The 13,164-nt window shown below is 37.9% G+C and overlaps 1 protein-coding gene across 1 annotated transcript in view; it reads right to left on the bottom strand.

Moving 5' to 3' along the window:
* POLR3B (RNA polymerase III subunit B) overlaps nucleotides 1-13,164 on the bottom strand; it is an 84,496-nt gene that overhangs the window by 52,897 nt on the left and 18,435 nt on the right. Inside the window, exons 10-13 of the mRNA XM_074164969.1 lie at nucleotides 11,410-11,532; nucleotides 9,772-9,888; nucleotides 9,138-9,272; nucleotides 3,440-3,601 (exon numbers count right to left, since the gene is read on the bottom strand). Of these exons, the coding sequence (XP_074021070.1) occupies nucleotides 3,440-3,601; nucleotides 9,138-9,272; nucleotides 9,772-9,888; nucleotides 11,410-11,532 (537 nt within the window). The remainder of the gene's footprint in view (nucleotides 1-3,439; nucleotides 3,602-9,137; nucleotides 9,273-9,771; nucleotides 9,889-11,409; nucleotides 11,533-13,164) is intronic.

Raw genomic sequence — 13,164 nt, 5'->3', positions numbered from 1 at the left:
ATCCATAGCTCCTCCAGGCTTTCATCCCTATCAAAGACTGGGTTGCTCATTGTAATCAAGTCGTGCCCTTTTTCACTCAGCCATTCCTCCACACATACTTGTAGTAAGTATTAAAAAAAGTTGAAACAAAAGAAATGGTCTTTCAGATGTGAGGATACTTTTGCTATTGTATATTCGATCACACAAAGATTCTTCATCATCTGTCCCTCCCAGGTAAATCAATACTCAAATTTATCTAGATTAAATTACTTTCTGTTCTCCCTTTACAGATTTTTTTGAATATTTTTAAAAAAGGTATTTTGAGTGAAATACACTTTTACAGTAAGTCCCACAGACTCTGTAAGTTCTGCCTTTTTCGTGATTTGTTATTTTGGTAGGAAACACAGGCACTTATGCTGGAGAAGTCTGACATCAAAGCCATCTGTACTTTCTTGAAGCCTTTTGTTTTTATAATCCAGAGGAAAAAGACTCACTGATATGTCTTCTCACAGAGGAAGAGTGTGGGGGAGTTACAGCTATCCAACTTCTCTGGTAGGATGACAGCAAATATGAAATGCAAGATCCATGCATATTGCAGGAGTTTAATGTTTCAGGACTGTCACAGGCATTATCATTTGTGGTTTTAATTAGGAGAACAGAGTTCAGAGAATTATCTAGGACACAATTATGTTTCCATGCCAAGCAGATTTAATAATCTCTACTGTAAGATCTTGAAATTTGGTGCTATTATTTTTAATTTCCTGACATCTATTCCATATACATTTCCCACCAGCACCCGAGTCAATGGCTACAGCAAGTTACTGTAACCATAACTATTTACCCAGCCACCATGTTATTGGTCAGTCCAAAGGCAATAAAGATCCCAAAGCTCATGCTTTCCCAAGGATAGCCTTCTTCTAACTCCTGTAGCCATTTTGATAAACTCATCTCACCAATGCTAACAAATAATTTGAAGCTCGCTTGCTGTACTACACTAAAATCCTTTTAGAGTGTGATTTGCTTGGCTTCTTTATTTATACGTTAGCAGCACAATCCTGTTTTGTGATGAACAGCAGGAAACCACGATCCATCCAAATGATTTTGCTATTTGCTTCCACTGGAGAGGCTATCAAATAGTCTGCAGAACTTCAATTTTTTTCCTTGTTACAGAAAGTAGAAAGACCTATTAGGAAAAATTTCCTCACAGAAAGAGTTGTCAAGCATTGGAACAGGCTGCCCAGGGAAATGGTGGTATCGCCATCCCTGGAGGTATTTAAAAGATGGGTAGACGTGGTGCTGAGGGACATGGTTTAGTGGTGGTTTTGGCAGTGTTAGGTTGGTGGTTGGACTCAATGATCTTAAAGGTCCCTTCCAACCTAGACAATTCTATGACCTAATGCCCAATGCTAAGTCAGTCAAAAGAAACCTGTCCATTTGCTTAGCCTTCTCAGGAAGGGTTCACTCAGCTCCTGGTCCTTAAAGAATCAAATGGTCAGTATCAGAATGTAAGTGGAAGAATACAACAAAAGAGTAGTTTTTCCTCATGCTAGAAATTATTGCATCTGTAGTCTGAAGTAGCACATGGTTTCTTCTTCACTGCCCAGAAGACTGTGAAATCTCAAAGACTGGAGGAAAGGGCAGGTAAAAACTCTGCCTGAATAAATAAAATGAAAAATTCTTCGTGCTTTGTAAGTGACAGGCTGACTCCTTCAAAAATTGTCCAAAAAACCCCAAAATGGGGCCAGGCTGTTGTGAGACCAATCCCAGTGGAGAACTTCCTACTGAAAACTCCTATGAACTGCAAGCTGCTACCTCAGCAGCACTGGATGATTCTGCAGACACTGAAATATTTATTAGGCCTGTGGCATTACTGCCTGACCTACCCTCTCTTCTGCTATTTTCCAGGGTAAAAAGAAGACCTGTAGGAAATTCCACTGAACACCACAGTACAGTTGATGCAGTAGCGCTATGAATTCTTTTGCATGCTACGGGTGTAATTATGAATCCGCTGAGTTATTTCATGCTCTTTGAGACTATCATTGAAGCATTCTGGTGAGATTGGAGATTGTTGTTTCCAAGAATGATTTTTATGGTATTTGCTTAATCTCTTGAATAGTATGCACTGGGCATTGTTCCTGAGAAATTATTTTCAATGCTTAAGAGCAGATGGTGTTTAACTGCTTATGTGGCAGTAAAAAAAAAAGTCCAAAGATAGTGGAAGAAGGAAGACTTCACAATATGTACTGAATAGTTTGCAGATTTATCTCTGTCAGTCCAAATGGAAAAACTGGCACTGGCTAGAAGAAAGCACTAGCATTTAGAGAAACAAATCTGTCAATTGTTTTGGTTACGTGCACTGTAGAGATTTAACTACATTTGGGGCACTCATAACATTAAATAGTGATAAGCTTTAACATAGGGATTTGTAAGTAACAGACTGCTGGGTGGTTTTGGATGCAATTTGTGGAGTTAATTTTGTTTACAAGAACTGAAGAAAAACCTCACTTTCATGCTAGGCAGAAAAGCCCTCTCAAGAGTTCCAAAGACTAAAAATTAAGTTGCACAATTTTTACCAGCTACTAAGTACTTAGACTAATCTAATTTCTTAAAAAAATCATGGATTTTCAAGTCATTTACAAGCCAGTAGCTAGGTTTCATGAACCATCTCACAAATTGCTCTTGCAGATGTGTGAAGTAAGAGACAAAGTTATTAATTGTATTTTTGTTCTTGTCCACTGGCAGGAATTAAAATATCCATTCCAGCAGAAGGCAGACATAGGCTAAAATCTAACCAAGATAAATATTTAAAGGCTTAATTGTGGGGCTTTTTTTGCAATAACAAGGCCTGTAGCAGTTTTCCTTGTTAAATAGTTTAGTATCATTAGCAGAGAAGTACTAATTTCTATGCTGTAAATTTGCTCATACTAGCAACTTCCTATGAACAAAAAGGCACCGCTCTCAAAGGGCTCAATATTCAGCTTTTTTTTTTTTTGGCCTATTCACCCTTTCCCCCCACTGTTGTCTTCTGTTCATGATGTTTTCCTGCTGTTTTTCAACCACCTTTTGGACATATGATGTAACCTGACCCTAGCTAAATCCAGATAATAAAAAATACCATGAACCACATAGTCAAGTAGAACCTAGAAGACAGCAGGCTGGATAAATACAAACAGGATCACTATTTTAAATTTGCTGGTTTCTACCGTTCCTTCAAAAACACTAAAATATCACTTTGAAATAAATGATGAAGTAAAAAGTGGTCTCATGATTAATGATTCTTCTGTGAATTCCAAAAGCCCTGCCCATGACAGAGTTTTGCAATTTTAATCCATAAAGAATGTTAAATAGATTGGCTTTTATGACGAATGAGAGTAGAGTCATGAGAACAAAATTCACATGTTTCTGCCATTCACGAGGGTGGAAAAACTTTACATTCTAGGATGAAAACAAAAATACTTACTGTGGAGATGGCATTGACCATGCCATTAGTAATTTGGTCTTGACGCATATGCTTCACTACATCAAACTGAGCTGCACGTTGCTTGGGGATTACCTGGTCAGCAATCTTTTTCAGTTCAGAGTTAAATTTTTTGAATAAATCTTCAAATAGAAGAGAAAGAAGCTGAAAATACAAAACAATTGGATTAAGGGAAAAATTATACTTCTGCAGGTCTGGGAAATGGGGAGGCAGGGAGACACGTTTAATATTTCTACCTTTATACTTCTTGCCAGTTAAAAAAAATTTTCTATTTCTCAAATGATACTTTTCTCACAAGTTTTTTGCCTTGTTAAATTAAAGTGCAGTATTAGAGAAATTATCTCATAATAGAAAGCAAATTAAGTAGAAGAATGGTCTAAGCCTAATGCATTTATCCCTTTTTGGTTTGCTTTAATTCCTTCACAATATCTTAGCGTACCCATCCATCTCTACGCTATCCATTTACTGTTTTCCCTAATCTGTTATAATATAATCCATCTGATCTACTTCTTTCTTCTTGAAGTCACAAAATCTTTTACACATTTAATATCCTCAACATACAACCCCGAATTACACACAAGAACTGGAGGCAAGACCAGCTTCTATTCTAATATCGGATGGAATAACTGCAGTAAAGGAATTAGTGAAGAGTCACTTTGAGATATGCTATTCTTAGAAGTGAAAAAGGCTGTTTAAAGTGCCCCTTCCCAGTAGCTACTTGAAAATAAACAGGAAAGACACCCAAGTGACTGTAAAGGGCCCTTCAGGAAAGCAACTCAGCAGCACAGAGTTTGGAAGCAGTGCACGGCTTGCAAGACCAGACTGAAGCACAAAAGGTGCAGAGTTACCATTGCTTCTGGACAAGCAGAACTAAAAGAGACATTTTTAGGGCCCCAGAAGCAACCTCTGTTCTTGACAGCTGGCAAGATGTATTTCGGGTTACGTAGGCAGCTTGCTCACTCAGATACACTTTTAACCTGCTACTTTCTGCCAACAAGCATCTATGGAAAACCAATTACACTCACAGAGAGTTCACTTGATTCAACACCTGCCATCCCTTTCCAGAAGTGCTACTATCTGGAAAGGGCAATGCTTTTCCACATCTTTCCTTTTAAAAAAAAAAAAAAAGTATACAGTTCAAGCAAAGAAGCAATGTTAACACAGCTGAATTGAAAAAGAAAACAAACCAAAAACAGTGATACAACCCTTCAAAAGTGCTGCAATTTAAACCAATTATTTCCTGTATGTGTATAATAATTACTTCTAGTTCTTAATATAGCCATAAAAGGAAAAGACTACCAAAGTTTGTGATCTGACTTTTTTTTGCTCTCCAATCTGCTTTGCTTCTGCAGTTTGCTCAACCTCTCCTTGAGAGGAGAGGTAGCTCCCCAGAACACTTAAATCTGCGTCACATGATACATGTTAAGTGTTCACAATTATCAGCTTTGCAAGCAAGCAGTGTAAATTCTAAAGACTGGCAGTTCTGTCCCGGGACCCTATTTTACAGCAGCTCCAAGTGTCAGAAGAACTAAAAATGCAGCAGCTATCCATGCCAGAAATGGCAGTTCCCAGCACACAAAGCATTGTAGGGCTGAACAAGCTAGGTATTCAGCCACCACAAGCTAAGACATTCTGGAGTCAGTTGAACAATTTAATTTCTGTATGTGCAGAATTGAACTGAATTTTAACTGCCTCTATCAGACATAGTGCCAACTTTTACCCACCTTCTGGAAGCAAGAAAGCAAATCCCTCATTCCTCTATCATTGGGACGGGCCACTAGCTTTCACTTGCTTTCCTCTACCTACAAGCCCCAGCTGGGCTGACCAAAGCATTTGGCAAATGACACTGTAAAGCAGCTAACTACATCATAAGCTACTTTTTTCACTGGCATCACAAATTCATTTAAGAATAAAAAATAAAAAATACCACCTGGAAACTCAAGACAGACATCTAATTTGCAATAAAACACTCCCACTGGCCTTCATGGAGAGCAGGACAGCATACCTTCAACAGTCTACTCTACAAGGCATAAGGAACACTTAGTGTTCAGTCATTAAATTGTAAAACTAGTGATAACACACACTATATGCTAACTCTTGACAAAAATAAAATCCAAAAATTTCTACTCTGGGTAGAGTGTTTTTACTGAAAACTGGTTAAGTGGTTTTTTCCAGATCTGGCCTTGGCATGACAAGAAGGTGTTGTAGATCCTCTTTTCTTCCTGATGCTTGTAGTACCATTAACATTTACAAGGCAAAACCCTCTCACCACTGTCAAAAGAAATCCAATCACTTGCAACTCACCTGCGATGTCACAGCTCATTTAAATCAGATTTCCATCGGAAGTAAAAGCGTCTATTATGAAGCATCATATTAGGATGGAGATCCCACTGGAATCTCCAAAAACTAGACTATGAGGGAAGTGTTTCAAAAGTAGGGAAAAAGTAAAAGGAATGAATATGCAGTTTTAAGATGTCTGATAGTCTTGTTAAATAAGAACTAGACTCTTTTGAAATCAATCATGGTATACACTTGATCTCAACAGGTTTGAGCAGGACTTAAACATTTAACAGAACATTTTAAAAAATTCACTTAGAAAATGTTTTCTTATTTGATTTCTTGATCATAAAATTGCAAATATCTCCTAATTCCACGTGCCATAGGGATTATAAAGCCACACCATCCTTCCTCTTCTCTGAACTAATAGAGTTACATCCCAAGTACGCCAGCTTGCTACTATTTGCCAGTCTGAAAAGCGTCATACTTTGCTAATTTCACTGACAGACTCTTGGTCTGTAAGAGCTGACTATCTGGCAAAGCAGAATCTCACAATAACCACATTATTTAGGTCAAGAGCAAGAGATTAAAGAAAAAGGATGGAATGCCAGTGATAATATTCAATGGATTTCATATTTAGTCCAGGGCCTTTCAGCCCGCTTCAGACAGGAGCACTAAAGAGCAAATTATATTTAAGGAAAAAAAAATAGTGACAGCTCATCAATTGATTTTCATTGAAAATCCTAAGAAAAATTAATAAAGAAGTTAAGCTGCTGAAATACAGTTTCACCAATTAGCTTAATGTCAGAGAATTCTAATTAGGCGCCTTGAGATTGCTATTTAGCGTTTAAGCCTTTAGAGTGCCAAATTCTCCCTTTCACACAAACTGGTTGCAAAATTAAAGACATTAGGCAGCCTTAATTATATTATCAGAACAGCTGGGATTAGGCAATCTCTGAAGTCAAGGCGGTATTCTTTTGTCACAGGGTAGAAATCCCTTGCTTTCCAGGGTGCCGGATTTTGGTGCTGTTCCATATCTCACCCATACAAAGCAAGCTGCATTAGAAACAAAAAAAAAAAATGAGGACAAAGAACAGAGTAATGCTTAGCAAATAATGAACACATTAAGGAAAGAGAAAAGGTAGGTGAAAAGATTAAGCCTGAAATCGGTAGGTTTTGCTAACACCTCAGCTGGCACCTGGCCTACCGAGCCTCTAGTGGCAGAAAGACTAAGAGAAAGCTCTGTAAACCAGCTTGGCTACTGGATACAACTCTGTTATCTAAAGCTAAAGCACATTTCGTACTCTCTTGTCCCATGGGGTGTGAAATTAGCAGCTATTGTTTTCACACATTTTTATAAACACAATGCCTTTTATGTCTTTACATTGTTTAGACCGCTATGTTTTTCTCCTCACATGGGAATCTTTTCTTTTTTTTTTTTTTCTTTATTCAAATTTTAAATCAACAGGATTTTTATTCCAGGAACATGCTGGCATTAAAAGAAAAAACCAACCATTTTATCCACTCAAACTTTTGCTAAACACAAACATTTAGAAACTGGCAAAAAATCTCCACACTTTTTAGGCTGTAATCTGATCAAATTAATAGTACATTGATAATGTGGCACCGAGGAATTCGAGTGTTTGGTTTGAAATGAGTTTTTAAAATATCACAAGGGAGCCAGAACTACTCTTAAACAAGTGTTACAACCCCTCCTGCATAGTTCTCCTTCATGTAGAAAAAAATACACATAGGCTTTGTTATGATGATCCTCTACATTTAAAACCTCTTCCCAGTTAATTTAAAATTACTTTTGGTTGTTAACATCTGTGTGAGCAGAGTCATTTTTCCTACAGCTTGCAGAAAACCTTTTCCCTGCTCTACTTGCTGCCTCTAAAAATATTAGGAAAAAACAAACTACTCCTCAATCCGGTTAAAAAAGAACAATACGATTAGAAAACAACTAATTTCACTGATTACAGTCATACTGAACTACAGCAACAGCATTACAACAGAAACCAATCCGTTATAGCTTAAAATATTTGCCCCATTAGAATATTGCACTAATGTCCTCTTACTCCTCCTTACACTTTAGAAATATGTTGTGCTTCAGCATAAAAGTTTGATGAACAGTCAGCATATTAATTTGAAGAAAGGATTGATTTTTCATAACAAGTTAAGAGGGTTTTCTCCCTTGTGCTTAGAGTGTGTTCAAGAGTGTCATCTAAGTTTCTTCGGAAAACCAGGAAGCACAGCATATGTTTTTACTCTGAAATGATTACACGCTCTGTGTGCGTGTTCACATGCGTGCATGGAGGACAGGGCAGGGTGGGAAGGAGAACAGGAGTATGAGAGAATATGCAAACACACACATCTTAAAAAGTACAATAAGATGAGAATTCCCACTGGAGATGAACAAAAAGGAATGGATATTGTTACCTGCGCTGCAACAGAAATCCCAATAAAATGATGCGGGAAGCAGAGACACACAGTTTCTCCACCCTGGTGCATAATGTATACTTGTCTGAATTTCCCATGCGTGATCAATAACCAGAGATGATACTGACTGCCAGAACTCCAAATTAAGTTAATACAGAGCACAGCAAAGAAGTCCAATCCTAATCTAAATTGGTTAATTAAATAACCGCACGTAGTAAGGAAAAATCCATGCCATGGTAACTAAGCAGTTCCTTCACCTGACAGGCAAATTCCCACCACATTAGGAGAAGATAGTTTGGCCAACAGCTGTGAAGTGCCACCCTCTCTGCTAAAGAGCAGTACCAGCCAGACACCTCAAACCATTCCCTCCTCCACAGCCCTTTGTTATGGCTTCTACTTTCAGCATCAAAATTCTGCAAGCAGAGAAGCCCATGCAATACACTTTCATTAGTTGCTCAAGTTAACTTTACACCACTTAACCTTGTTAATTCATGCTACTCTAGAGGCTAGAAAGGCAGTTGACAACAAATAAGAAATCTTATGGGCTTCTCCAGATCACAAGAGGCTGTTCTGTGAGCTGCTGGGTTTTCCATAGTAGGACAGCCTGGACCTGACCTGACTTGGACCTCGTTTATTCCCTTACCCAGATTCTCAGAGGAGGACACTGGAAGATGGATCTTACTGCTGCCTTCTTGGCACTAACAATATTATAATGGAACTAGAACTGATGCATTATTTACACTGCTCTGTCCTTTTATCTGGTATAAGGAGGCAATACAGAAGTGAAGATATGATTTATTAGTCTCAATCAGGGAAGTATATCCACGAGGCAACACAGAAAAGCCAACAAAAACAAAATGAGAGGAAAACCACTTCAGTTGAGAAGAGTCCTTATGCTGCATCTTTTAAAAGCAGGTGGTAACAGAAGTCTAGAAGAGCACTTTGCTGTGAAGTAAAAACTCACCTGCCCTGCTAACTCCAAACGTTTATTTCCATAGTAGTCTCTGTCATCTACTTTATTTTCTCCTTGAGCCAAAATTACTCTGCGTACCATCACTGCTGTGTATATGCACTTGGCACGAAAATTGAATTCCTTCACCTATAAACAAAAAAAAAACAAACAAAAAAGAAAAACATACTGATGTTTCAGTTCCTTAGTTCTTATTCAGTCAAACCCATCCTTAAAATCAATGGGCAATCTGGGCTGACTGAGGAGTTAAAAAAGGCATTTGTGCACTCTACCTTCTTAAAAAACGCTAAAAGTAATATACATAAGTGATATTGAAACAGATAGTAAATGAAAACAAATCAGAATAAAGGTGCAGGTCATAAGAATAAGGTCCTTAACTAACAGCTGATACTGCCTGACTATGCAGAAAAAACTGCATAAGTATGATAAGTAGTTCAATGGTACAGCATTTCATAAACATGAAGATTACTTTTGACTCAATCCAAATCTTCCCCTTTATTTTGAGGATGATTTACTTTATCACAGCTACAAAGCAATCAAAGACATTTTTCCCTGTCAAGAAAGTTCACACCATAAGTAACCACACAGATTTATTCCAGTTTTAAAAAAAACACCAAACATTACATACAAGAACGTGGGTCAGAATAGTCGATGCTAGCAGCTCTCGTGCTTCTTCCATCTTTGTTTTCTTTGGGCCTCCCCACATCCTTTGCCTTCGCACTTTGTTTCCAACGTACTTCAATGCCTGGCAAGGGGGAAAATTCACTTGAGTTAATATTAGAATTGTAACGTATACAAATATGGAGATCTGTATGTATTCCTCGGTCAGTGCAATCCCACCAGCCACAGATGATACAAACTCCAAGCAAAGTTTAAAATGCCAAACATATAAGTGATGCTAATTAAAAAAAAAAACAATCTTGAAAATCAAAATAATTGATTATAATTAAATATACATCTTATTTGTCATATGTTGGTAACATTTGGAATGGGAAGTCGTGAAAGAGCAAGATTATTACAATATTAAAAGAGAATTGCAGCGATATAGAAGAAAGTATTATATAAGCTAGTTATCTTTGCAATTTATTTAGTTTGACTTTTCACCTCCAGTTCTTTCATGTACTTCTTAAGTTTCATTCAGCTATTAAACTGTGAGGTGGCACTCGCTGTTTAATAGGCACAAATGCTACTGTGTGGCATCCACACCTGTCTCCAAGAGTACCTTGTAATGATTAATGGATTCTTGCTCTCTTACCAGTTGTCCAAGAAGTGGAAATCTGCAAAATTCAGGGTCAGATGAGTCAAAGAAACTATCCAGGTCCACACAGGAAGTTCCTGCCTGGAAATTAAGCCGTGCCCCCTATGCCAAAGTATTACCCTCTCCACTAAATGACAGACTATCCATCTGTTACATTCTTCCCCAAACAGCTCACTTTCTTTTCATTTCACTTGACATTTCTTGCACAGATTAACTTCTGTATTTCTGTTTTCTCTACTTTCCTGGATGCTTCACATTTTTCTTCGTTCCTCCAACATCACCATTTTACTCTTCTGACTCTGAATTGGGAAGGCCTTGATGCTAGCTCTAATCCTGAAAAGCCCCAAAAGATGCAAACTAGAAAGACATTTACTTTACAACTCTCAACATCACACATGGAAAGATTTGATAAAGTTTACAATTAAATAGTAGAAATAAGACTAATCTTCAAAAGCTTCTCCTAGCAGATTAATATGTCCATGATGGAAATGCAGCAAAATGGGCTGTGTTCTGGCTAATTAAAAAAGTATACAAGCTGAAGAAAATTCTTGCAAGTCTTTAGCAGGACGGAAGCTGGCTATTATTGTGGGCTTTATACAAAAGATTAGAATTGGAGAAGATCTACCCATGATGAAACGGTCATGTCCACATCAACAGGGCTTCTGCAAAATGGGGCATGCAATTACTTTTTTAAAAATGGGAACTGTCCTCAACAAAAAACTCTAATCTTATGGACATTACTATGTGACATACTTTAAAACATAACCCTGGCCCTCTGAAGACCAAGCATTTATTGACTTTGGTTTTGTTCTTTTTTTTTCAGTTAGGCAATGAGAGCAAAGCATCACTTTTGACAAGTCCTGGCCCCTTAAAAACCTTCAGCTTAAAATAACCCCCCCAAAACCAAACCTCAAAACACAAAGCGTATGTTGATCGCTGACATAGCAAAGTGGTCAATACCCACCGTCTTTAGATTTTTATGGCCTCTGGCCATGTGAAAAGACACACCTGCATCTGTGTAAAAATCTGAGCTTTCTGGCATTCTTCCAGGCTAGGAGCAAATGCAGCCATCACATGTTCCTCTGTGCCAATCATTTGTACAATCTCTTGGTCACTCTCAACACCCATGGCCTAGGAAAAGAAGAAAAGACAGAAATAGCACAGGCTTTATGTTAACTCACTGACATTTGCTTATGCTAATTTGGTATTGTTTGCCTGCATTACTACTAAGCAAGAGCTAGTTCTTCTCTAAGAAACCGTGCCATCTGGCACTGGCAGCACATATTCTAGCTATGGAAGAACGCTAAATGGAAATCTTGATAAGCAGCAGGAACACACACACACACACTCTTTGGAGAGCATCTTTTTCTTCACTGACAGGAGTTAAATTCTATCTTCTTCTTAAGAAAAAAATAAATACCAGGTAATAACCACCCTACGTGTGTAACAATGAAAACCAAGTCAGAATCTACAATAAATAAAGGAATGTGAAATTTCTTAAAAGATTCTTAAAAGATTAAGAGACACATGGTCTCTTACTACAAGCAATTTCACAAACTCAGTTGACTGTGATGCAGCACGTCCCATTTGAGAAATGTTTACAATTTACCTCCTTTGCAGCTCTCTGCATTGAGAGGATGACTTCACGACACGATTCCACTTGAAAGCCATTCTATTATTTCACTGATCCTTGGACACCTTGTTAGACTTTATACTACGGAAAAGCTTAATAAACTAAGAAAGCGCTTAACAGGTTTAGAAAAATCTCCCTATCAGTAAGTGTTTCAAGGTGGCAGCCAGCAGTGAAGGCCTTTGTGGATTCCAGATGGTGCTAAAGCTCCCCCCTTCACACATTTGCCTGGAGCTCTGCCATATCAAGAAACAGAATAATCTCCCTAAACCTCTTCTGGCTGAGTTATAATATGTTTCTCAGAACTTTGTGAGGAAGTTACGTTTGCATTTGTATTATTCTTCAAAATGCCTGCCACAAAGACCATTGTAAATAATGGCCTATGTACACCCTAGTATTCTGGTTCTCATTAAAAACTGGCAGTATCCCAAAAAGTCACATTTTCCTCAAAAATGCACAAATACCTTCCCTTCTTATTGCCTTCATTGGGTGTCACTTTGCTTAACACCTAACTAATGCTATCCCCTTGCAAAACTGTTGCTCTAACTGTGAAATATCCAGCTTTTTTTTCCTTCTTTCTTTCTTTCTTTCTTTCTTTCATTTCTTCTTTATTTTTCAACAAAGAAGTGGTTGGTTGAAGGTCCTTTAACTTAAAACTCTGTTTCTTCACCTTGTGGCTTATTAGAAATTAAAAGCAGTGCAAAAGTAGCACACACCTATAACAGTGCGAGAACATTCCCGGTTTAGTGCAAAGCACAGATCACAATTCCACCATCTCAGACAGCCTTGAGTGCCAAATCAAGACACAGTTACTTCACCAGATGACAGTGTTTCACCAAAGTTTGCTACCACTAAGTAGTCAACCCCTGATTCTCAAGGCTCTTTTCAGAACCAGAATTTGCCCATGTGATACTACTGTAGTTCAGATCTGTTTTCCAAATATTATTACACTTCCTCACCCTTTTAAATAAGGTCACACAGTAGTTAAAAAACCTCAAAGAAGTTAACAAAAAAATCCCTCATGACCCAAGAGCCAGATTCAGAAGAAAGTCTACAAAAGCATGAAAGCCTCACAATAGTAATTTTACATGTATCTAGCACTTAATAGCTGACCAGCAAACCAGCTCAGGAAA

The sequence above is a fragment of the Numenius arquata genome, chromosome 2 (assembly GCF_964106895.1).
Source record: "Numenius arquata chromosome 2, bNumArq3.hap1.1, whole genome shotgun sequence".
Classification (NCBI taxonomy): domain Eukaryota; kingdom Metazoa; phylum Chordata; class Aves; order Charadriiformes; family Scolopacidae; genus Numenius; species Numenius arquata.
Note: the sequence above shows the minus strand (reverse complement) of the source record. Positions and strands in the feature narration are given on the sequence as shown.